Raw genomic sequence first — 27508 nt, forward strand, 5'->3', positions numbered from 1 at the left:
TAATACGCCAAATGACACTCAAAGAGACATAAAGACTCCATTACTTGTTTATGGAATAATAACCCTATATTAATTAATTGGATCTTGATCGAATAACAGTCATATACCCATTCTTATTAATTTTTCAATTTTAAATTTAAAAAAAAATAATCAAATCCATTGATCCAACAACAATACGATCATTGATTCGATTTAAAAAAAAAAAAAGAAAAATTCTTCCCAACAGACTAAGTCTGTCCTTTTGGAACTTGGCAAGGAAAAAAATCATTTTCATAACTATTTATGTATTCTCATCCTCAAAAAAATTGGAAAAATTTAACCGAAAATAAATATCTGGATGGATTTATTGGGTTGAGACCATGGTGTTCATACAGTTGAATCACTCCAGGCTCCCATTTGAAGGGCGTGGAATTTAGTGAAATAGAATTTACTCGACTAACGTAGTATTAAAATCTTTGAAGCAGTGGTTAAAATGAGTTTGGTCAACTGCTCTAGGATGCATTAGTAAGCAAGTTTCCTCAATTAGTTGATGCATACTTTATTGAATCCACTCATGAACAAGCATGATAAAAGAATGCGAAAAATTCACCAAAATCATGCACATAACATCATTAGGCAACTACCTTTAGATTCAAGTAAGATTGGACATTCCATGATGACTTGGATAATAAAATAAATCTAGGAATTACCTAAAATGCTCAAAGTAGTTGTATCTTTTAACAGACAGCACAATGAAAGCAATTGAAACAGACAAATTGAATACCAGACATACAGAGACTTCTTTTCTTAACGATAAAGACATGTTGACAGACTGTCGACTAAAGCCTAAGTCACATTCATATTTACAACCACAACCAAAATTGTGGATCATATTTAACCATCACTTAATTTCCATCTAAGTTCTTCAACTACTAATTCATCACAATGATTCCGAATTCATCATACTATATATAACACATGACATCAACCTAACACTATCCACCTCAAAGGTTCCACTTGACAACAAATTGGAAAATTAAAAAGAAATTGACCGATATTCAACCAAACAAAAATCAAGGATAATCTTTGTTTTTCCCTCTTTTTCCCCCCTTCCACAGCAAGGGTACTTACTGCTCTTTGATTCATTCATTTCCATTAGAATTGTACTCAATTGCCTAATTGCAATGAACCATCTCTCATCAACTTCAAGCTTAGACTGTTGAATCTTTCGCGTGAATATTGTCTGGATGCTTTTCTCCAATCAGTACCAGCTTTCATCATTGCAACAAACTCCTCGTAACTTATGCGCCCATCCTACAACATAAAAGAATAAGCTTTAACTTCCAATTAAATGGGATTAACGATTTGGAGATGTTTTGGTTCAAGTGGTTTTGAGATGATTGTCACCTTGTCAGTATCAACATCATGCATAATGGCATTGATAACTTCCTCACTGGTATCAACTTCATCGTTTAAGGAATCTCGCAGATCTTCTATCTCTAGGAAACCACTTTGATTTAGATCAAAGAAGGCAAAAGCTTTATGCAAGTGCTCGTCGTTCGCCATTTTCCTGAGGTGAACTGAAACTGCTACAAACTCTCCATAATTCAGAGTTCCATCACCATCAACATCAGCCTGTTAAAAGCAGATTGCAGTTATTACATTGATGAAACTAGAAGTTTTAAATATGAAACGTTATAGGACATGATATGGTTTGTGTAAACAGACTTTATGCAACAGAATGAAGGAGCGGAATATAGAATTCATGCAAGAACTGTCCCCCAAAAGGAGAAGAATCCAACGGAACAGTAGAGCATGTAGGAGCCTACTTTCAATCATCCTCCAATCCCACAACCACACATACCGGTTGCATTAGTCATAAGTTCTTAGATAGGCAGGGATCAGAAATAAAATACAAGGGTCATATAATCTTACAGCTTCCACTAGGATCTGCAAATCTGCATCAGGAATCTGTTGGCCAAGCTTTTGCAACCCCATCCGAAGCTCCTCAAGGTTTATTTTACCTCGTTTTCCAGTGTCCATAACATCAAAAGCCTCTTTTATGCCAGCTACTTCCTCAACTGACAAATGCTCAGCAATCACCTGGAAATCAAATTAATTACAGTACAGTCATTAAATGTAGAAACTATAGGTCCATGCAACTTAAAAGCATGAAAACTACAACAGCTATTTGGATTATTACCCTTAGTGCTCTCTTCTTCAGCTTGTTCATTACAGAAAATTGTTTGAGCCTAGCTTTCACAGTCTCACCCAATGGAACATTGGGTGCTTTCTTGGCATTTTGTAGCCATGGATGTTCTGCATACAATAGATGGGATGATTTTTCATGCATATAAAATATATATCAACATAAATAAAGCATGTAACATTTATAGAAGGTTACCAAGCACTTCCAGTGCTGTAAGACGCTGCTTTGGATCAGGATTAAGCATTTTCTTTACAAGGTCCTTTGCATTATCTGAAACCTTAGGCCATGGGTCCCTCTTAAAGTCAATAACAGAGCGAATAATTGCTTGTGCCACCCCCTGCTCAGTCTCTGTATGCAAACACGAGAAATGTAGTTTATATCTATTTTTCTAAAAGTAAAAGAGTAGATAGTGAACCGTATGCAAAAGAATACATCAAACTCCTGATACATAATATTAAAGATAATTTAAAATTTTTTTCTTTATATCTCTCTTTTCTTTATCCGTACTCTGGATGCACACATTGTCTCTATATCTATCTCAAGATATAACCTTCATGATCTCATAGAAAGACAAACCTGCCCAGAATGGTGGCACACCACAAAGTAAAATATAGAGGATAACTCCAGCGCTCCAGACATCAACCTCTGGACCATAATTACGTTTAAGAACCTCTGGAGCCATGTAATATGGGCTTCCCACAATCTCATTGAATCGTTCACCTGTTAAAAGAGAGCATTCTTGAGCTGCTTGAGCATAAATATAAAAAGGAGATAACTGAAGCAGTCCTAAATTAATTTCCACCAAAGATTGGAAAAGTACAAAAACACTTATAACGTTGAGATAGCCAATAGTTAATATGCAATACCAGGTTTAAAGAAGACTGACAACCCAAAATCAATTGCCTTCAATGGCGCATTTTCCTTCTTATTTCCAAACAGAAAATTCTCTGGTTTGAGATCACGATGCATTACTCCATGTTTATGACACATCTGCAACATAAATGTAATACAACCAGTTATTTATCTTCACCTGAAATAAAAGTACCATTATCCAGACAGAGAAAAGTGTGTGCAATTGCATACCGATAAGGGGAAACCAGAAAAGAAGTTGAAGTACATATAAGAGTTCATTTCTTTATTATCTACCTTGAACTATTAAAAATTATCTTTTTCTCACAAATAACTGTTAAGCAATCAGAAGGAATGCGTGGACTTGTACACAGATGTGGCTTTTATATGAAATGACAAGATTCAATCTACCAAATGGGTTATCAAGTACAAAACATAACATCAAAAAGATGGATTATACACCAAACCACCTAAAATGAACCAAATAAATGGATTGAGTATATAATTTCACTTCAAAGAGGCCCATTTATCATTGAAAACATATTTAGAAACTAAATTGAAAAACTAGACCTGGGGTTCCTGTAATGTTAAAAGTCTTAAACTAGTTTTACAGCAAACATATGAAAAATCAATGTTACCAAGAAAGCAGATCATTCCCATATGAGGAACAGAAACTAGAACACAATTCGCTACCTCTGTAATACCTCATTCAATAGGGGTAGTTTTCTCCAGTTCGCTTAGTAGAAACGATATACAATTTATTGGAATGTGTGAACTTTTTTTTGTAAACCTATGTATGTTTACATAAATATAATCCTAAAAACAAGTTTTGAAGTTTGTAAATTGTTTGCTTTACACAATAATTTTATAATGAGCTATATGCCAATGGGATATTAGTTTTACTGAATTGGATCACTAGTATTTCCTAACTGACCTCACGTAAGACCATACATAGAATGCAAGACTATGCCAATTCAACAACATATATATAGTTCAGAATTCAACCTGAACAACTTCGACAATCGTCCTCATAACCACTGCAGCAGCCCGTTCAGTGTAGTGTCCCCTTGCAACAATCCTGTCAAACAACTCTCCTCCCTCACACAGTTCCATTACAATATGAACAGCATCATCATCCTCATAAGTATCCTTCAATGTCACGATATTAGTATGCTTGGGCAAATGCTTCATAATCTCTACCTCCCTCCTCACATCCTCAATATCCACAGCAGTCCTGAGTTTCTTCTTGGATATCGATTTACAAGCATATTTCTCACCTGTGTTCACATCGGTGCACAGATATGTTACCCCGAATTCACCACGCCCCAGCTCACGACCCAGATCATATTGAGATGAAATATCTTGACCAGTGAGTTCCTTCAAAACCCTTAGCTTGAAGGTAGTAGCAGATCCATTGGAGACAGCATATTCATCTCCATAAAATGGGTTCGCTTTGTTCTTTTTTTGCCCTTTCTTGTTCTTCTCAACAGGAGAACCAGGAGTCGCACAGCAATTTCCCATGAATCAAAATCAAGGCAACGGCTCTCAACTATTTTCGAAATTTCCTGAAATTTCATGAAAAATCCCGTAAGCTAAACGGACGAAATAAGGAACCAAATTCAGATTCTTAAGAGGTAACCATAGATAGCCAAAGTCAAAAGCTTAGATCCACAGCATAAGGTAATTTCGAATTGAATTTTTCTGCAAAAGTAAAAATTAAAGAAACTCCAAAAGTTGGAAGATTGGAACTATGAAAGGTATTTCACATACAGAAACCAACCCAGAAAAATAAAATTATCAACTAAGTCCAAACAACCCTCTCCAACAAGAAAAAAGAAGTCCCAGAAAATCTGTCAAAAAAGGGGATCAACTAAAACAAAGACAATAAATAACAAAAGGAAAACATTTTTAACTAACCCACCTTTTTCTCTAACAAATTTGAGCACTGAGAAATCTGAAGTAACCCAGCAGGGTTTTGAAAATGGAACCCCTTCCAGTGCCCAGCAAAATGATAAGGTTTTCTATTTTTTAGGGGTGAAATGTGAAAGGAAGGAGATTCAATCAATGCCGCTAAAAGAAAGAGATTAAAGAGTCAAAGCTCTCTCTTGCAAAGACTTTCTCTCTCTCCTTTTTTTCTCTCTCTTCGAATCAAATAAGAGAGAGACAGAAGAAGAAGTCGCTTCTGTTTTCTTTTTTTTACTCTACATATGTTGATTTTTTTGTATTTCTTTTATTACTTTGTTGCAAATTACCCAAACTTCAAAATAAAAAAATAAAAAAAAGGTGAAAATTCTCTTTATTTATTGTTAATTCCAAATGGAAGTTTTCTGCTTAGAGAAAAAAAGATAAAAGTACTTTTCATCAATATATATATATATATATATATATATATATATTAGTTCTAAATGAAATGGAAAAAAAATGAAAGAGAGGTGAAGGAGATGGACTTACCAAATTCAAGTGGAAATTTGGAGGCTGAGAAGAGTTTAAAAGTTTAAAGCCCCTGATTTTTTATGAATGATTATTAAGATTTTTATAATGCAACCTTTTAGATTAATCCAAACTTAAGAACATTGTTTAGGTCAAATTTTGGCATCTTTGCTTGGACTTTTCCGTGCTTATGTTTAAGTTAGGGTACCTTTGTGAGATACAAAGGATGTTTGAAATTAGGGTTTGCATCGCCTAGGCCAGGTTTAGATCGAGTTCAACTAAAATTTTAAGCCCGTTTGTTAGGTTCGGCTCGGCCCAAAAAATAGGTCAAAAATTTTGTCTAAACTTAGTCCGGACAAAAATGTTAAAATCCGGCTTGACTCGCCCACCCATATTAATTTTTATATTATTTTTATATAATTTTAAAATATATATAATACATCAAAATACTAAAACATCAAAATAAATATTTTCCAATAAATTAAAAATAAATTTTAAAAATATATATATACTTAAATAACACTAAGATAGATACAACTTAACAAGAAAATGCCTATAAAATAATAACAAAATTAACAAATGTCTTTAAAATAATAACAAAATTAACAATAAATAAGTTTTATACAATATCCAAATAATAACAACAAAATAGTAGCAACATAATAGTAAAATGATAGTAAAATAGGAGAAAATAATATTAAAAATAAAAAAATAAATTTTTTTGTCCTTTAGTGAATTCAGGCTAGACCCGGGTCAAAAATACCTTACTTGAGACCCAGTCTATTTTTTAAATGGGCCTTATTTTTTTGTCCAATCCCATTTTTCAGTCTTATATTTTTATTTAAACCCTCTCACATTTCAGGCGAGCATTTGGACTGTGCCAAATAGCCTAGCCCATGAACAAGCAGGTCTATTTGAAACTATGGAGAATTATTAATTCTCTAGAAAGAAATATGGCAAGGGTTATTTGGTGGGAGTTGACCCATTATGAGTACCTTTGAAATTATTTTTCAATTTTGTGATAAAAAAATTTGTAAAATATTTACCAGCCCTCTAAATAGGTTGCAAAGGGAGAATATTTTCCCATAATAAAAATAAAAGAGTTTGCATATTGTGTGCTTTCAACCAATGACTTATATGTTTAAATTTCGATAAAGATCAATTAATTTAGTTAATTATTTAATTCGATCGGAGATTAATTAATAATTTTTAAAAAATTAGTTATCAATTAATTCAACTCAAATCAAATAATTAACGAAATAAATAATATATATCATACAAATATATATATATATATATTAACAGCCTACTACCCAAAGCTCACCTAAGTCCCAGCCACTATCCAGCATAGGCCCCCTACTAACCCAACCCAAATAAACATTTAAAATTAAACTCAATTCAAATAATTAATTTAATTATAAAATTAAATTATATTAAATAAATAATTTAATAAAAAAATACAATTCCTAAAAAAATGAAAATAACTTAATAACTCACACCCTTTGCTAAAGAAGAGGTTCGCTTTTTTTGACAGACATTCTCTATATATTTACCTCTTTTTTTTCTATTTTTCTATTTCCTTTGCTTCACTTTTAGACTAGAAATAAGTGTTTGAATGTATTTTTAGTTGAGATTAGTTTTTTGTTTTGTTTCCGAGGAAGTGAAGGAAAAGTGTCGGGGATTTTGGTTGATAGAAGTTTGATAGAGCTAGGCATTTTACTTCAAAGTGGAGATAAGTTCTGAGAAATGTGAAGGATTTTTTATTTTTCAAATTTCTAGGGTTTAATAGGAGAACTCTAATTTTTTTTTTTTTTTTTATGATTTTTCAAATTATGTGTGAAAATTCGATGGTGGTTTAAAATGTGGGGAATGGTAGAGCTTTCAGTGAATGAACGTTGCTTTTGGGAAATGCCATATGATTGAAAAAGTAAAAATTGGCATTCAAGTAGGTCATTTTGAATTATATATGTAAATATAAATTAGAATTAAGAAAACTTGTTAGAATTCTTTTCAACTATTGGAAAAATGAAGGTTGAAGGTTTTTAGCTAATATGATTTTGGGTTTAAGATGTGGTAAGCTTTTGGTCTTACTTTGAGTTTTAGTCCTTCTGTTTGATATGTTTTATAATTGTTTTAACTAAAAAAAAAAAAACATATCAATTTTGGTTAATCGACTGAATTAACTGAATATTTCGCTTTTGTTGATTTTTTTTTAAAAAAATTAGTTTGGTAATGATTAAATGATTAAAAAGTTTGATTAATTTAGTTAATGCTAATTCGGTTCGATTATTAACTGAATTGATCGTTTGAACACCCCTAGTATATATGTCGTTTATAGGTGAGGCACTCCTATTATACATGCTTAGGTGTAGACTTTTACATTTTTGTCATTGAGCCTTAATTAACTATAAATTCAGCAAAAATTATGGACCAATTTTTAATATATTTTTTTATCTCCACAAATATTCATATTTAATATTTACAGACTCAATTTACGAAAATGAAATTTCAAAATCGTATTTTTTAGTACCACTAAAAATCAGACCGTTGCATGGGGATTTTATTAGTAGAAGGTGTTGAACTTTTTGCTTTTGCATTCCTTGTTATGCTACTTTTGTGATCTCCTATTTATTAGTAAAATTTTAGCTTAGAAAAAAAACTAAAACAAAAACTTGAAAAATGTTTGTTTAAAGCAAGACAACAACACTAATAATTTGTCAAACCAATAAGGAACAATATGCATCATAAGAGAAAAAGAGTAGTCGCCATGCATATCCTATTCTTCAAGGATTATCACATCAATTAGCACTTTGGTGATGTAATGTTTGTAAGATATCTCTAGCTTTGTGAATCCATCATCATCCTTGTACAACACATTTATTATTCGTGCGAGGTTAAAAGCTTGCATGAGGATTTGCCTTGATGGACATTGGCCTCACCATCAAACCAACATTTAGTCCTTTCAATACAATCTTAATTATTTCTTGAAGACCTTTGTTGCTACATAATACAACAAGTGAGGAGGACAATGAGGAGATTAGGGAGGATGATGGAGGTTGATTCACCTGTAGAGGTTGAGAGTCGATACAAGGACAAGAGGACAAGTTGATTGAGAAAACAGGTGCTCAGAGTAACTTTAGGGTCATAGTTTGTGGGGGAATTTATAAGAGAGGTCTCCAAGGGCGTATTTAGGGGGCTGGCAAGGGCTCTAACCCCCCTAAAATGGAAAATTTTTCATTTAGGCCCTTTAAATTTTTTAAAATTTTAACTTAGTAATGATAAAATTGTACTTTGGCCCCCTTAAAAATAATAAAAATTTGATTTAATCCATTAAAAATTATAAAAATATAGGCTATTCAAATGGTGAAATTGCATTTTTACTATAGTAAAAATTACAATTTAATTTCGCCCCCTAAAAATAATAAAAATTTGATTTAATCCATTAAAAATTATAAAAATATAAGCTATTCAAATGGTGAAATTACATTTTTACTGTCGTAAAAATTACAATTTAATTTTGCCCCCTAAAAAAATTTTCTAGCATCGCCTTTAGAGGTCCCCTTGTCCACTGGTATGACATGGCTAAATAAGCATTCAATCCCATTAAATGGGTAATGGATAATCATAGGCACGTATCATGGGATTCTGTCAATATGAGGTAATCAAGCTTAAATAGATTCTTTATTTTCTTGGAAGCGTGTTTACATTAGGATAACATTCACCTTTAAGCCCGAGTGGTTAGTTTCATTTGAGGTGGGATGAGAGGTCATGCTCAAGAAGTCAATGCGGATTCAACAATGCTTATTTGGCTAACACATGTCCTCTTGGCAAAGTGATATAACAATAGCCCCTCCGGGTCAAGCAAGAGGCTATAAAGTGACCTTTCGTGAGACATACTTTGTAGGTCCCTTAAAAGCTTTTCCAATCAGAGAAGGTGAAGCATCATTAAATAGTTATCAAAAATGTTACATTCTTTTAGGGAACAGTGGTCATGATAAGGAGCATCCAACATTGTTCAGGTGGCCAGATGCTGAGGGTCATGACTTTAAGTCCTCAAAATGACATATTTATAAAGAATAATTAAAAAATCTATAAATTATTCTTCTACGTTTCCTAAGGCTACTTTTTTGTTCCAAAATAGTTGCTTGAGATTCTTATTCATTTTTTTTGTCATTTCGAAATTTTCCTTTTTACTCGATGTTTTTGCAATCTTAGAAAATTGTCAAACTTGCAAGCAAAAGAGGGAGGATTGACAAACCTCCATTGCAAAAAGGTAGAGGTAGGTCTTCTATTGTCAATAATAAGGTGGTAGCAATGAGTAATAAGTCAGCCATAGTTGATTCCAGGAAACCTCCAATAGTCAAGAACCAAAAGGGGCAAATCCTAGAACATATGAGGGATTATGATGAATCAGCAGCGATTGTCAAGTGTAAGTGTATGATGACAGAACAAGAGATGTGTAACGACTCTAAATTCTCGAGTTATCATTCGAGTGTTGACCTGGGTTGGCAACGGATAAATTTATTTTGGGATTAAGTTTTTGTTGGAATTAATTTGGGTGAATTTTAGACCTTTTCTATAAAAAATTAAGTATGTTGGGAAGCTTATGTGAAGTAGGGGGAAGATGAATGGTTAAAATGGTATTTTACCATTTTTTAAATAAAAATCTTCTCCCAATAAATGAGAAAAGATGGTTTGGTAGATTGAGGTATGGGATAAAATGAATTTGTCCCTAATTTTTTTTTCTATACTATAATCACCCTATTGTTTTTTTTTTCCTTTTACATTTCTTCATTTTTTTTCTTCTCTTCTCCATCTATTTTTCCTTAACAAGTCATGTAGAGGGAGAGAGATTTGAGTGAGTTCTCACCATTTTTTTTCATCTTTCAATTCTCAAAGAAGGTAAGGGTCTTGATCTATTTTTTTTTTAAAAAAAGTTCCATGGAAGAAAATATATATATCTATGTTCATCAAGGATGAAGGTGGAGGTTTTTGGGTATTTGGAAGGGTTTGAGTTTGAGGAAGTCTCTACCCATCTTCTCATATTTTTATTTATTTATTTATTTAAAGTATGTATTTTTACATCCTATCAACTCTTTTTTTTTTGTGGAAAATCTTGTGTGTTACATGGTTATTAGTTAAAGAGCGTGGTGAATCTTCTAAAGCTAAGGGTAAAGGCAAAGTGGTGGAGAGCTAGGCAAGAAACTTTGTTGGTGTTCTTCCATCAAGGTGGTACCCTCTAACTCTCCTATACTTCTTGATAAGTCATAAATATGATGTTTGTGTGATAATGAATGCATGTTATAGGTCTTCAGATGGAAATCTTGTTTGGATGATTTAAAATGAAGCTAAAAACTTAGTTGTGAAATATGCTAGAAACAAATTATTACATGAATAGTAAGTTTGAAAATTCACCATAAATTCTGTAAAAATAATTTAGAAGTGATCTATATATCATTGTAACCGTGAGTTCTAGTTTTGTTTAGAACAAACGTTGATCGATTTTGATTTGTATTTTAAAAGATATGAATTTTTGAGTGTTGAAAGGTCATAAAAATCTGGCAGCAGAATTCTTATAAAATAGATTTAACAGTAACTTTGAAAAATCATCAAAAATTTCACAAGATAAAATAGGAAGTGAGCCTTATATATCTATAATCGTATAGAAGTCTAGTTTCGTTTAAAACAAACGGTGCTCGATTTAGAGTTATATATTAAGAGTTATAAATTTTTGAATGAGAAAAGGTCAGAATGTTAAGGTAGTAGACTGTCACATCTCATTAGTTAATATTTTAGCTGGAATGATAAGCAAGTTGAAACGAGTATGAGACTCGAATGTCATGGTTGTATTTTTTGTGATTATATGTTTGATGCTTTGTTTGCGCTCAGCCTTCGGGCTCTAACCTAACTAGCAGCCATGAGTGGCACTCGGGATAACCCCACAGACACCCTAATTATTTGACTAGCGACCATGAGTGGCGCGAGACTATCCAGATAGCCTATTATTTGAGCAATATGTGCAATCTAATAAGTTTGACAAATTTGATATGCAAGCGATTTGGTTATGTAGATTTAATGACTCATGTTTTAATTACTCGATACTCATGTCATGTTTTTATGTATACATTTGATTTGCATGCTTATATTTATGAATTGCTTGAAGTATGGTAGATTTTTTGTGTACCACTGAGCTTGTAAAGCTTAGCCTTTGAATTTTCTTAATGTTAAGATTTGTAGACTTTTATTCGTGTCCGAGAAACATCATCAACGAGAGACTCCTAGCATCACGTATTCAGAGTATAGTACCTTATCTATTAGTGGGCATTGTATTTCTAAGGCCTTACTTGTATTTTTTTTGTAGGTCTGTAACTCATTTATCATTTTTTGTTATTTTGACTATTTTGATATACAATGATATTGGAGCTCCACATATTTTGTATAACTACTTTTATTATTATTTTCAGTATAACTATGTATGGTATTTTTTCTTATATAAAATGTATTTCAATGTTTTAAAATTATTTGAAAATTTTGATGGGTTACTCCGGTGACCTGATGTAGTGCCTTAGTATTCGAGTACTCCGTATTCGAGATTAGGGTGTTACAAGATGCGAAAGGTGCTAAGATGCATGGGTCTTCTTACAAGACATCCTAAGTAAAAGTCTATGTTTAGGCCACTTTTCAGAGGAGGGAGGCCTAAATTGTACCTCCAGCTAGTTTTTATGGAGGTGGGGTTTCACTTCCCACCACACTAGTTTATTATGGATTTGTTGAATTTCTACTATTTGGTACACAGATAGCTAGTTAGGAACTCTTGGTGGTTAATAATTGGATTCATGATCAAATGTAGGCAGAGAAGGATATGACATTTCGTGTCATTGTTTCAATATATATATATACCTTTGAGGAGAAAAAAGACTTTGAGAGGGTATACCTTGTGGTTTGAAGGGAGGGGACTAAGCAACTTATTTCTTGAGGGATGAGAAGGTTGAAACTAGATCCTAAGAAGCATATTCTGATGAAACTAAAGCTAGGGGAGTTCTTCGAATTCCCTGTTGTATGGAAAAAGTTTATATATCTTCTCATTATTTTTATTGTCCCCAACTAGAAGATATTTCTGATGGAGAAAATGCCTACAACCTTTTGAATTGTAATGTTAATTATCATCATATGTTAGAAATCCTTCAAGAAATTAAAAAGGAAACATCTCTTACCTCTAAATTTTGGTTCGGCAATGAGAAAATATGGCAAAACTTCTTCATCTTCTTTTTTTTTTTTTTTTTAAACGTGAAAGAGAGAAGATGAAGATGACAATCCCTTTTTCTTAGCATTTGTTTCTCTTATTCTTTCCATTAAATATTTAAATTTTAACCATAATTTATTAAATTAATTTCTTTAAAATCAATCACCACTAATCATTTATAATTTACTTAGTGGAATTTAAAGGATATTCTATCCACCATCCATATGTTCACAATAGTTAATTTGCTTAATTTTTAAATATTTGGTTAATTACTATCAATTACTATTTACTTATTTCTAAATTTTAATAATTTAATTCTGTACTATTCTTATAACAACTTAATCACTTTAATTTTTAGCTAATTCCATTCTTTAAACTCAAATTTGACTTGTAATTTTCTTGGTTTAACTTTTCAAACAATTCCACTTAATAAATTAAGTCTTGGAACTGAAATTTCCGGTTGGAAATCGGTTTGTTACAGCCGACCCCTTGTAAAGTCACACAACCAAAAACTTAGGACTCGACGAGACAATCCAATATCCAAAATAAGAACTAGAACAGAAGGCATACTTACTTTGTTGGAAGACTTGAAGAGAAAGTCTCAAAGTATGTTAGGTCCAAATGAAGTATTCCACCAATCCAGCCTAGACAATATTTGTGAATTAGCAAAATATTGATTTCGTAAGAGAGGGAGACACCGATAGCTTCACATTGCACTTTTGGTTCTTAAAGTTGAAGAAGGCGCTAAAGCCCCATTCTAGACGCGAAGATTTCCTAATTATGGAGATGAATGCAACCTTGTCCATCCAATCAAAATCTTTCAAACCCACGAACACACTCGCAAATTCGGGTTGAAGATAATACCAACACTTAGATTTAAGCTTACATGAAAATAGATGGGGAACAACACGAGAAATTCGCAGCATTGGATGAAGTAAGTTACTAGGATGGCCCATCCTTTGGCTAGGGTTTAGACCATACTAATTCAAAACCTCAAAAGAGAAAGGATTCAGTGGGAAATGAAAACACAAAAGATTTTTTGTCTCTCTTCAACATTATCTGCCCTCAACTGTAAAGTCCCTAGGAACCTCGAGATATTCCTAAATCTTTTAGATGCATTCTAACTGACTCTATGTCGACAGACTAAGAAATAACATCTATATGCCGCAAAAGGAGAATAACCTCTAGTAATACCCCTTTGTGTCCGACATTGCACAAATCCGAAGAATACAAAGGATTCAATGTCTTGCATATATGGCGCTATTTATTCATGATATCAGAGGCATTGGAAAGGCAACAACCTTTCCCAAATCCTAAATCCTGACACAGCAGCTGTAACCAGTTTTTCACAAGAAACTTTGAAGCCTGCTGCAGACCATCTTTCGTCGGGAATATTGTTAACGCCTAATATAGCTTAGTTAAGATACAATAGTTCGGTAAAGACAAAAACAACCCACCAAGGGTAAACAAACCCATAACGAGTTGGCTTCTGAGGACTAGGCCATCCAAGCCTTAAAGGGATTCTCCCTCATAGGAGCATCAATACTCCCTCCTGTACAAGAGCTCTCATGCATCTTCATCTATCAGTTTCTGGAAGATTCTACAACTTCATTGGAAATATGAAGTAACTTAGCAGCTTAGCGTCAGATCCGAGCATCTACTCGTTCATCTGCAGGCAAGAATCAAAGGCCTATAAATAAGGCAATATGTTACATTGTCTTCAGCCTAAAACCCTAGTTCACAAAGGCATCAGAGGATGCTCCAGAGTTTGACTCCGGTGCCCTTTGAGTTTTTCTCTTCTCTCTTACAGATCCTCTATACCATCCACTGACTAGCCAACCTCCTTACTAAAATAAAGACATCAGTAAAAAATTAATCTGTTTCAGTTATTTAATTTTTTGAACTACTTCATAATAAAAACTAAAAAGCGAATGATAAAATTTTTTAATGAAAATATATTAATTAATTAATTTCAGATGGAGAACAAAATATGCTTACCCCAAGCTAGCTTGGGCCGTGCCAGGCCAATCAAGCCTGGTGGGCCAGGCCAATCAAGCCTGGTGGGCCAAACTTTTATTAAAAAATTTGTCCAACAAAGAGAATAAATGGCAGATTCATTTCATTCATTCTCTTTCTCAGATTAATTGCAAGATTTTCAACTAAATAATATACTTTGATGCGTTTGTATACAAATTGAAAGTAAAAGAAAAGAAAGCCATCTCTTTCCCTTCCTCAAGTAATGTTTGGGGAAGTAAGAATATCCAATAACCAATCCTTTCTTTCTCATCTCACAATATTAATAAATTGCGTGGATATTCCTCCCATGCTTGTGTTATTCCTCTACTTTTTCCGACTCAACATGTTGGAGGTAGATATGGGAAACCTCTACTTCAGTTTCTCCCATATTTTTCCAATATTATAAATATAAATGCAATTAACTTTTTGCATATGTTATTAATATTTTAACAAATTAATGAGCATTTGTATCATCGTAATTAGGAGTAAAGCCAGAAATTTTTTTGAGTCAAAATTAAATTGTATTTTTTGTAATAGTAAAATTACAATTCTATCATTTTAATGGCTAGTTTATATCTTTATAATTTTAAAGTATTAAATTAAATTTTATCATTTTGAGATAGACAAAAGTGCAATACTATTGTTATTGCTAATTTAAAATTCTATAAAGTATAATTATAATTAGGGCACAGATGGCAATGATAATAAAATGTAGAATACTATGCATTACTATTATCTACATCCCAAACACTAACAAAATCCAGGATATTGTTGAAGATTTGACTGAGGTTAATTAAATTTATATATGGAGTTGAACAACGATTAAGCATTTAACTTTTCAAATGTATTAAACATGTTGCTTCAAAGTTTTTTTAATTGGGAAGATATTTAGACTTTATCTTGAATTACTAAAGAAATGTTGAATAAAGGGCATCTGTGGACCAAAGTTAACATATAAATTTTCATCTTAAAGTCTAAAGCCACCCTTAACATTATTCCTCAGTGAAGATATATGTTCATAAGAAGGAAAGGTAATAGATCAGTGCTTTTGATCTTTGAATGTGGTTTAAAGGAAAGAAGAGAAAAAATGAAAATGGAAGAGCAATAGGAGAGTAAGGAAAATAAGGGAAAGTAGTTTCTTCCCCTTATTCAGCAATGGAGAATATACAGCACTACATAAGCTTTTATTTAATATACAGACACGGATTCTGGTATACAAAAATTAATGGAGATTCCAAGTCTTTGTTCATTGTCAAAGATTATATTCTACTACTTTATCCCTTTAATAAATAAAGATGGAGTAATAGGGAAGTAGTACGTACGTACACTATTACTGTCTGCAGATTTATAACATTCTCTTTGTATTTCTTATATACCTGCATGTGCAGACGCTGTGCTAGGATCAGTTAAAGTGCAAAAATGAGGCTCTTGGAAATCAAAATGTTACACAGTATATTATACCATATTTTTATATAAATTCAAAATCTAATGTTGTAAGATGAGTTACTCGTAAATGTTTTGTAAGTATAGCTTTCATACATAAACATTTATCCTCCAATCCATGCAAGTTTGTTTACCTCTCCAATGAATAGGATGTTTGATTTCCAGACAAATCCATACTTTATTCCCTCATAAGAATCTATTCAACAAAGAGCATTTGTGGTCCAAAGTTATGGAAAAAAAAAAATGGTGTGATCCTTGAAAGTTCACCCCTCAATATTTTCTCCTTTCTCTGAAAGATTAGTGTAGAAGATACCCTAAATAGGAGATGCCAATAAGAGTAAATGCTTTTTTATCCAGGAAAGAAAAGAAAAAGAAAAAAAAAATGAAGGAATATACATTAAAGGAACCATGTTAAAACTTTGCTTTCTTACATGTCTTATGTGTTGAGTGTTATTAATGATACCTATTTTTGAATATCCAATTTCAATTTCTTTTTTCTGCCAGTATGGTATATACGACATGGAAAGATGATTATCTGAATGCCCCTTTTTCTTTTTTCCCCATAGCATAAAAGTAGTATTGATGATTACTACAAATTATATGGAATAGTGAAGAAAACATTAGCATCACATTTTGATTCGAGTTATAACAGCAGTGTGGGTGTGTTTGGTTAAGCCAAATGAGCCATTTTATCATCCATTACAAGCAATTTAAGATTGCATCCGTTGAGTTGAACATGGAATTATGTTATTTAACATGATGTAGTGCATTATTAAATCAATGAGCAATGAATTAAAGTGGTAGTAGTGGAATCCCTGGAGCAGTCTAAAGAGCCCCCAGCGATTGGTTTGGATACAATGGCCTAAGCAAAGTTAGACAAAAGCTGGCACATGTTTTTTCCAGAAGAATCTGTTTGGATGGTCTGAAAAAAGAAATGGAATTCCAACTTTTCCTTTTTCGGTGCAACCAAATTTACTTTATTAAAAATTTAAAAGTAGAAAACAATAGAAGAGGCAGCATTGATCAAGACATGCCATATCAGACCGAAAAGAATCTGCTCCGCTTCACAGAGCTTTTCCATTGTTGATCCTTAAGAAACTTTAGCAGTACTACTAAAACACATTGAGAAAAAGAAGATGCTGTGATTATAGCAGTCTTGGCTTTAATGTCTTGAGATACGTATATACTGCCTTTATGCCTTTTAAAAGTAGTCGGTCCACAGAAAAAATTAAATGCATGAAGGAAGATATGAAAAGAGGGAGAAGGGAAATCAATGATCTCAACTTCTGAGTAATTAACATTACCACCACAACTAGAAGATGGAACTAAAAATCAGCAATCGGTTGATGTTAATTAAGGTGAAGATTATATGATGTTGATGATAAATCAAGTCCATGTTGATTACAAAAAAGCAAAAGGAAAAAGATAGCATGACATTGTAGCTTTTGATCTTTCTTTTAGAGAAATTGACAGACAGTTGCAATTGCATGGCAAACATGGATTCATATAGTAGAAAAAAGTATTTGAGAGACTGTATTTTCTCATCTTTTTTCTCTTTCACTTCTCCATCCATCATAACCATGCAAATAAATAAAGGCACTTATTCATGTTCTGCAGCATTCACTAAATCACACAGTTACTTAAACATATAGCCTTCTAAACAAATGGGAATTAGGGATCCTTTAACCTTCCACCACTCCCTTCACATTCTTTACAAGTTAACTCAGGGTGAGTGTTCGATCGAATAGAATAAAAAAATTTTAAATTAATCAACTTGACTAGTCTTATTTTATAATGTTAACTTGATTTATGGATCTTTCAAAAGCACTGTATTTTATGGATTCATGGTCTCTTTTCAATTATTTAATCACATTTCAATAACTTTTTTCATGCCATTGACACATAATTTTGGTTAATTTTTACCCTGAACTCTAAATATGGAATCTCAAACCCTAAATTCAAAACCTAAAACTCTAAACATGAATGTGTAACCCCAAATCTTTAAACCATGAATCCCAAACTCATAACACGTAAACTTGAACCATTAAACCCAAACCCATAACACTAAACCTTAAACCTTGAGCACTAAATTTCAAACCCTGAACCCTAAGCCTCGAGGTTCAAGGTTTAAGGTTTAAGATCCGAGTTTAAGATTTCGGGTTTTAGGTTCAAGGTTGAGAGAAAATAATTATCAAAATTATGTGTTAATGACATAGAAAAATTGTACAAAAATTACTAATTTTTTTTAAATTGGTTGCACAAAATAAAATTATATATATTAACTTTTGAAAAACAAAAACATAATGATTAAAATTTGTAAAAGAAGAAAAATATTTTTTATAAATTAAAAATTAATTATTTTAAGTAATTTAATTAAAGTTAAATTAAGTTGAAGAAGATATTAGTTATAGATGAATGTATAATAATACTTTGTTATCTTTAAAATTTAATGAGGTGACACTATTTTATTGGTACCTACAAACTATGCTTTTAGGATATCCTAATATAATTTATTCCCAATAAAAATACTTTAGTATGATATACTTGAATCATTAATTAACTTATTTAGGTCTAAATTTTATTTTTAAAATATTTTTAGAACTTTTTAAAATTTTTATAATTTTTAAAAATATAAATTTTGGAATTTTTATAAATATTTTGAATCTTTGAAAATTATTTTTTTTGTAATTTTGTTGAGAGAAAAACCAATTTACTCATTTTCAAACTTGACAAGGACCAAAAAAATATTTACACCAATTTTTTATTTTAATTATTCGAATTATTTAAGTTATTCGAATTGTAAAATTCAACTCGATTCGAATTCGAAACTCGAATTACTTATTTGAGTTGACTCAAATAACTCGATTCGATTAACCTGAAATTTAATTTTTTTTCAAATCGGATCAAGTTTTACTTAACCTTACTTAACTCTATGCCTTCATTTCTAACTTCTTAATTATCTCAGATTAAATAATCTTTAAAAGTCACATTTTAAACATCCAATAATAATATGACACATCATATTTTTAAAATACATTAATAATGTAATATATTAAGAAATATTAACTCTTATTACTATTTTTAACTCTTAATTTAAAATTTTAAATTAAGGCGTTTTTGATAAGGCATTGAAAATTTTCATTTCATTTGAAAATGAAAATTTCAGTTAATATTTTAAATAGGTTTAATAATCATTTCAACTTTTTACTTAATATAAAATTTTCAATAAAAAAAAGTGCTGAATAAGGTAGGTAGGTAGGTAACTACTTATCACTCAATATAGAAAATATTAAGTTGATTTTATTTTATTAAAATTTAAATAAATTATCATTTTGTTAAAAATGAGATATTCAAATTACCATATTTAGTTTTCATCCAAAACTATCCAAAATAATATAAAATGTTATATTAATAAAATTATAAATAAAAATAAATAATCTTATAAACCAATATTTACTTTTATCAAACAATTTTCTAATATAAATTAAGCACTTACAGAATTTAGCAGTAAAAATTCAATACTTAATTTTTCAGTTTATCAAACACCCTTACAAAAAAAATAATTCAAGATTTAATATAAAGTTTAATTCAAAATTTAAATTGTTAGTATTATAATAATTTCTTATGTTCATATAAAATAATTTAAAATAATAAAAATTGTTTATTCATAAATTTGAATAGCTTAAATTACAATTAAAGTGTTCTTTAATATGAATATAAAATGTAATTCAATTTTTATATGACTTTTATCTATACAAAATTTTTATTTATTGTTAATATAATAATAGAAAAAATAGGTTTAAAAACAATGATAGTGTAATTCAATATGAATATTAAGTGTAATTAAATCCTTGGTTAAATAATGTTATTATTTATTTGGCTTTGTATTATGTATAAATTGTGGATTTAGTCTTTATATTCTAATATTTAGTCAATTTTAATCATTGTAGTTTTTGAACTAGTCACTTTTAGTTCTTATACTTTTTTAAAATTTGAAATTTCACTCATGACCTAAATAGTAGCAACTAAATTTGTTTAGTTAAATTCTACTATTAAGGCTTGTTTAGTAGTGCTTAAAAAAAGCCCTTTTGGCTTGAAAACACTTTTGAAAGAAAATCTGTGTTAAAAAAGATGTTTTTGTCTTCTCTCAAAAGCACTTTTGAGAAGGAGAAGCTAAAATTTTTAGATTTTCCTTTCTCAAAAGTACTTTTGGTGCTTAATTACTTTTTCATCCCTCTAATAATATAGTGCTTTCTTGGTGCTTAATTACAAATCTGTTAAAATTATTAATTAAAATAAAAATAAAAAATTTAAAATAATACAAATGTGTTAATATCTAATTACAAATATTTAATGGTTATGTTTAAATATTTAAAATATAGTTTATATATTCTAATTAAAATTTAAAAATAACGTAATATTTATTGATTAAAATATTTAAAATTTATATTTCATATATTAAGATATTAACAACAAGTTATAATAATTTATTTTTATATTCTTACTAAAATATAATAATATTAACTAATTTGAACATTATTTAAATGTATATTTGTTACTTGATAATATCATGTCTAAAATAGACATTTTATTTTCTCAAAACCACATTTTGACAGCAATGCTAAACACTTAAATCTTAAACTAAACTTTTCAAAAATACTTCTCAAAAGCACTTTTCCACAGCATTTTTCAAAAGTATTGCAAAATCATGTACTATGCACAAGTAGTTGATTTAATGCATATTCTTCAATTTGATCATTTTTAGCCCGTATACCTTTTGAAAATTGAAATTAAAGCCTTGCCTTAAACAACTTTTAAACCCATTAATTATCTTTTCAGTGAGTACTATGTGAAAATAACAAACTGACATGACATTACATATGTAATAATTTAATTGTTAACATTTTTGTAAGGGTTGGAATTTTAAAATTTGAAAAGTACAAGAACTAAAAATGATCAAAATAAAGTACAATGACTAAATTCCACACTCACACATAGTACAGGGACTAATAATGGAATTTAACCTACATCTTTATCCATTCAAATTTTTAGTTTTAATGTTTAAGTAAGAAATTATTTAAAATAATATGATATTATTTATTTATATACTTGAACTAGAATTAAAATAAGCCTATAAATAACAATTTACATTAATCTTGAATTATACTTTTCATTAATTCACTGATTTTTTTTACTTTACTATTATTTTATTGTTTTAGTGCATATTTAATATATAAAGTTTTATATATAATACATATATCAAATCAAATCAAATTTAATTTAATTTATTTATATTAATTATATATTATTTGTGAATCATTATAAATTTTTAAGAAAAAGTTTATAATTTATATAAAATATTATTATACTAAACAAATAATTATAGAAGAGTTAACCGTGATTGTGGTGCAATGATGAAATTAAATCTTAAATAATATTGAAGAGTCTGTTTTAAGTTAAAAGAAAGTTAAGTGCTACTAATAATAATATATCATCTCCGAGTGTCCAATCTTCGATTCTGCATAATTGAGTTGTCATAATTGAAAGGTTTTACTTGAATATGAAGTTCAGTTTGAGCAGAATAGGTCTCAAACAATAAAATAAAAGAGAACACTTGTGATTATACATTTAATATAATAATTCTTTTATTTGTTTTACAGTTTGAGTCAATTAGTCATGTTCTAGCTTGGATAGTATTTAGGGAAAGCCTTCTCAATAATGTTAACTTCAAGATTCGTAACTTAGACTAACTATCTAGAGAGAAGTATATTTCTATTTCTTTTAATCACTTGTTGATAATTTTTTTGTTTTTTATATTAAGATGTGGAGTAATTTTAATCCATGAAATTAACTCTCAGTAGAGTTTTGAGAGTATGGCTAATATACACATATATAGATGCATGTATTATAGCAAGCATTTTACCAGCCATTACTCATGAATCCATGTATATATATGTTTGTTTAGAGAGAGAGGTTGATTGGGCAGACATAGTGGCATATATCAGTCATAACCAACAAAAAATGGAGCATAGCAGGGTGATTATATAAAGGTGGGTTCTCCAAGGGAAAGGGGACCTCATCATTGAAATTAAGCAGAGGGACATGCATGAATATTGAATGCAAACCATCCCATCCCCTTCATCATATATTTATTTATTTATTTAATATTCCATTTCCAAAAGTTCAAATTAACAAAGGGGGAGACATTGAAAGGTAAAGCATCGGTTGGTCACTAATTCTCTTTTTTCAAAGTCATCTCATCATACATCAAGGCACTGATATGTGCACTCCTAACTACATTTATATATATATATATAGCCCTGTGGTGAACCATCTCAATTTGTCCATAAAGGTTAATTTTGGCTGTGACTTTGATAATGACTGCTGCTGCAACTTAAACCTACAACAATAATAATAGAGTACTTCAAATGTATTAAGTATAGGACAGTGGATTTGATCAATTTAGATAGAATATGAGTATTATTTGTTTAATTAATATGAAAATAGTTTAATATATAAGATATCATATATTTAAGTACAAGTAACATGTTTATATTCATATTTAATAAATGATAAAGTTAATTAAATTTATATTATTATTATTGCAACAATCGAGAGATTATGTTGGTTTAAGCTAGTATATATTTTGATTTAGTGATTTGAAAAGTTGATTAATAAAAGTAAAAATTGTATAAAAATAAACTATAATATGTATGCAAGACACCATTATAATTATGATTAAACATAATTAATGTTGTGTATTCAATATATGTGTTATAATATTTCATTAATGTTTAATTTGAAGTATTTATTATGTTGATAGAACTTGCTTTTTACCGTCTATGATGAGTATTTATTATTATTATTTTAAATTATATAATTTTATTTATGAAATGAATTAATTAATTTCTTTTAAAAACAAAAATGATATATAAATAGTAAAAATTATCATAATGAGCAAACTATGAGGAAGAAAAGGAAATTAATAATTAAACAAATTAATCACAATCAGCCATACCTTTTACTAGATTCCATAATATCATGTCCATTACACTCTCCATTAAAAATTTAAAAAACTTTAATGCTTGACATTTTATGGAAAATAGTAAATGGAGAGGCAACTCTTCAAGTTAAATGAAGTATGGAATCAATAAATATTGGGTTTATCACTTCATCAATAAATATTGTGTGTTGTGGTAAGATATATTACACTTTTAAAGAAGAAAATAAATTTAAAATTTGAAGATAATATTTTGAAAGGGATAATCATAAATCTTCAAAAGAATCAGTCTTTGTGAATCATAAAACGAATTTCAATTATATCAAAAAAAAAAAAAAAACAGAGAAGATGGAGAAAATTATGAAGTAGCTTGATTTAGCAAACATGAGACAAAATTAACTTTCCTTTCTTTGCCCTGCAATTACATCTTAAATAGAGTAATCTGTTTAGCTTGAAAAGTAGGGGATTAAAAAAGCACAAAACACAGGGTAAAAGAAATCTGAGTAATTGAAGTAAGGCAAGTAAATTGACTAAAATCAATTATGGGTTTTTTTTTTTTTTTGGTTCAATTGAAGCAAGCTCCTACTCCTCCTCCTTCTCCTTCGTATCCTTCATCGTCGTTGGTCCTTTTGACAATTAATGTTTGAATCATATCTTACATCAAAACAATGAACAAGGTTCATTATTATGCAAAAAAGAAACTCTAACTTTGGGCTTGTGTTGTAGAGGTGATGGCTTCAGGTGCACCAAATTATTATAAGTAGCCAATAATATAATTTTGTTATGATTCAATAAAAGTGAATCCCAAATAATATTGTAATAAGAAAAACACATTATAAGCATGCAATAGAAGAAAAATGATGGAAATAAATAATTGAAAGGGGAAGTTGATGATAAATAATGGAGAGTGACCAATTGATAGAATTTAACAACTTTATATTTATCATTATAAAAGACAAATAAAGAGAGAAATGAAGTGAAAATATCTTAGAGATTCTCCACAGTAACAATGATCAAAACCCGCACGAGTCTGTTCATTGGATTCTCTTAGCAATGCTGGGGTTAGCTCAGGCAGGCAGACACCCACAATCTGACACTATGATCTCTATCCTCTATTTATATTGCTTTATATAAGCCAACACTTCCTTTCCTTTTCTCACTCAGCAACAAACTGAAAAAAGAAAATAAGGGTGAATCCCCCCTTGAGCTTCACATTTTATCCTACAATGGCATGAACAAAACTTGTAGTCTTGTAGTCATGATCCCAAGGGAATTTGGGGGTGCAGTTAGCAGATAAAAAAAAATGGGAAAACTTAAAACTTGATCAAAAGAATTTGAGGGTGATCAGCTATTCAGCTTCCCCAACCCACACCCAGTCTTCACACCTGTTAAAAAGTAGAATACGTGGGGGAGACCCTTTTGTGGAAGTCTTTGCTATTTATTCATATCTCAATCAAAGGGGTCCATATATATGTATATCAAGTGCTTGGAGGTGGAGGTGGGGGGACCCTCCATGTCACCAATTTAGCCACTAATTAAGTCTTTAATCTGTACTAATGTTTCCATGTAATTGTGTGTTTGTAAAAGAATACATACAACTCAAAAATATACTCATTGATATTCACTATAAATTTATAAGATAGACCACAAAAATCTAATCAAACAAATAGTAAGATAATGAAGGATTTGCACACTTGTGCAATCAGCATTTATCTCTTCTTTCACTTTCTAAAGTTGACTTAATAAACAATATCACACTTAACAAACTTCAAATTACACCCACATATTACAATATTGCATTCTTCCAAAAGTCAGCAATACATTTGAAAAAGAAAAAGGAATTAAAGCTAAATTGAGTCCGGGAGCCCCAGCTAAACTTGGTGATTAGCAGACCCTACAAATTTGAAAACCCAACAAAATTTGCCCCTAAAAAAAGTAAGCAAGCTACCAACTTTTGCTGCTTCTTCCTCTTCCTAAATCACTCATAAAAGGTCTGATTTTCTTAAACTATACTCAATGATATCAAACTAAACAAAGAAGAAGATGAAATGGAAGAACACCTAATCTTAAACTATCGAATGGTCTTTATATATATATTTATGCAAAAGCTAGCACTTATCATGATCACACTGAGATATCCCTAAGTGCAAAGAAGAAAAAGAGATCTAAATCTGGAGGAGAAAAGAAAGCAACAGGTGTTCTTTGCAATGAGCAATTGGAGAGAACCCTTTGCTTCTTTGGTGCTGGAGGGCATGTATCCATCTCCGGTATTTGAAACCTTTGAGCTTTGGGTGTAGAGCATGGGCTTGCAGTAGTAGTAGAGCCCTCCAACTTGGAAAGATTATCTGAAGTTATGGTGGAAGAGTTGGAAGGCAATTCCTCCAACACTGATGCCTTTTGAATAGTGGGCTTGACCAGCTTCCTCTTGTAATGACTTCTTCTTGGCTTGCTCGCTTTTCTTGTTGTTTTGCCTCTTCTGCTGGTGGGTGCCATTGAAATTGAAATCTATAAAACCAAATAATACTTGTGGTGGACGAATAGTTAAAGAGCAGTAGTAGCGCAAGTAGGAAACCGAAGGAATGTTGAAACTGGCAGAAAGAAAGACAAGTGCGAGCCCTTTACCAAGTTTTTTTCAGGGTGACTTAATGAAGAGAAGAAACTGTCATCCGGTACTTGTTATACCTAGTTACTACTTTAAAGCTAAGCTACTAAATTTTGACTGAAAAAGTAGCAAGAAAAAGCCAAGTGAATATAATCCCTTTAGAAGCTCAAACTTTTCAAAGATAACAAATATACTAAATCAAAACAACCCCCGAAATGGATCATTTGAAGGAGATGACGATGCAGAGAAGAAAAAAACCCCAAGTATCAGATCATAACCAGGTAGTGAAGAAAAACATATTGTTACTCCTAAAAAACTTGAAGGTAAAGATGAACTAATGTAGTAAGAAACATGAAAGAGGTAACCGAAAACACAAGACAGATCCCTCTCAAACTTATAATTGTTGGGTTTTTAATATTTGAGTTGGAAAACATTTGGGCAGCTGTGACCGCTGCCCTAAGCAGTAGCTAGAAAGAAAAGGAAACGAGACAGAAATAGAGGCTTTTTCCTAATAATAATTATTATTATTATTATTTTGGCGATTAAAGTTTATAAAAATGGTTTAATTTAAATTTTTTAAGGATCAAAATTGTAATTATCATTTAAAAGGCCAATATTTAGAAAGTTAAGATTGAATTTGCCATATTGGCTTGTTTTTCATATGTTGGTGCTTTGTAAAATTATTTAGTTTTACGCCTATATGTAGATTTGTCTTATCTAATATCTTTATTAGAATTTTATATTTCTTTCTCATAATATTTATAATTTTTCGAATTTTATAGTTAAATTTAAGATTAATTTAAAATTTAATCGTGAAATTCTCACTTTAATCTTTTACCATTTTTTCAGTCAATCTCTTCTCTCTACTTTTATTTTATCATTCAAGTTAGCTCTTTTAACTGTTAAAAGAAAATAGGCCAACCAACATGTAATTTTAGAAATAAAATTTTAAAAATATTAAAAATCCAAAAAAATCACAAAAATTTCAGAAAAGTTCCAAAATGAGAAAATTTATAAAATTATAAAATTAATTTTTCAAAAAATTATAAGTATGTGAAACTTTCAAAAAAATTTAAAATTTTCATAAATTTTAATAAATGCGTTTTTAGATTTTAGGGTTTTAGAAAATTTTAGAATTTTATGAAAATTTCAATATTTTTAATGTATTTTTTGGAAATTTTATGGATTTTTATTTAATATTTTTTAAAATTGAGTTTTCAAAATAAAAATGCCATAAAATTCTCATAAGTTGTCATAAAATTCTAAAATTTTCTAAAAACCTAAAATATCAAAAACACATTTTTAAATTTTTTAACTTTTGCATACTTATAAGAAACCCTAAAATTCCCAAAAATCATCTTTTTTAAGAAAATACCTAAAAATCTTAAAACCCGGAAAATCATAAAATAAAAATAAAAATATTAATCTACTTTTGAAAGTTATAAAAAAATTTAGTTATAAGTATGCAAAATTTAAAAATTAAAACAAAACTCATACTTTTTTTTTAAAAAATGTTCGGAATTTTAGAGTTTTCAGGAAACTTTGGAATTTTATGAAAATTTCTAAGAACTTTATAGTATTTTTTATTTAAAAAATATAAAAATCACAAAATGCAAAAAAAACCCATAAAATTCTTCAAAATTCTAATAAAATTCTAAAATTTTCTAAAAGCCTAAAATCCTTAAAAAAACGCCTTTTTAAAATTTTATGATTTAAAAAATTTGGAAATTTTACGTT

At 30.1% G+C, this 27508-nt stretch overlaps 2 protein-coding genes across 3 annotated transcripts; both read right to left on the reverse strand.

Moving 5' to 3' along the window:
- Positions 1–707: 707 nt before the first annotated feature.
- On the reverse strand, positions 708–5609 carry LOC108456988 (calcium-dependent protein kinase 7). Of its 2 annotated transcripts, none has more exons than XM_053018906.1 (9): positions 5489–5609; positions 4043–4602; positions 3055–3178; positions 2765–2908; positions 2384–2536; positions 2183–2298; positions 1915–2082; positions 1387–1614; positions 708–1293 (listed from the first exon to the last, which is right to left on the reverse strand). In XM_053018906.1, the coding sequence occupies exons 2-9, from the start codon at positions 4556–4558 to the stop codon at positions 1147–1149; spliced, it is 1596 nt and encodes a 531-aa protein (XP_052874866.1). In that variant the 5' UTR covers positions 4559–4602; positions 5489–5609; the 3' UTR covers positions 708–1146. The 2 variants fall into 2 exon arrangements, with proteins under 2 accessions (XP_052874866.1, XP_017611265.1); XM_017755776.2 differs by lacking the exon at positions 5489–5609 and adding an exon at positions 4959–5266.
- Positions 5610–25293: 19684 nt separating this feature from the next.
- Positions 25294–25662, reverse strand: LOC108455960 (cyclin-dependent protein kinase inhibitor SMR9-like). The gene has a single exon (XM_053018625.1). It carries the CDS (start codon positions 25660–25662, stop codon positions 25294–25296), a length of 369 nt encoding a protein of 122 aa, XP_052874585.1.
- Between the last annotated feature and the right edge of the window lie 1846 nt (positions 25663–27508).

This window comes from Gossypium arboreum, chromosome 9 (assembly GCF_025698485.1).
Source record: "Gossypium arboreum isolate Shixiya-1 chromosome 9, ASM2569848v2, whole genome shotgun sequence".
Lineage (NCBI taxonomy): Eukaryota > Viridiplantae > Streptophyta > Magnoliopsida > Malvales > Malvaceae > Gossypium > Gossypium arboreum.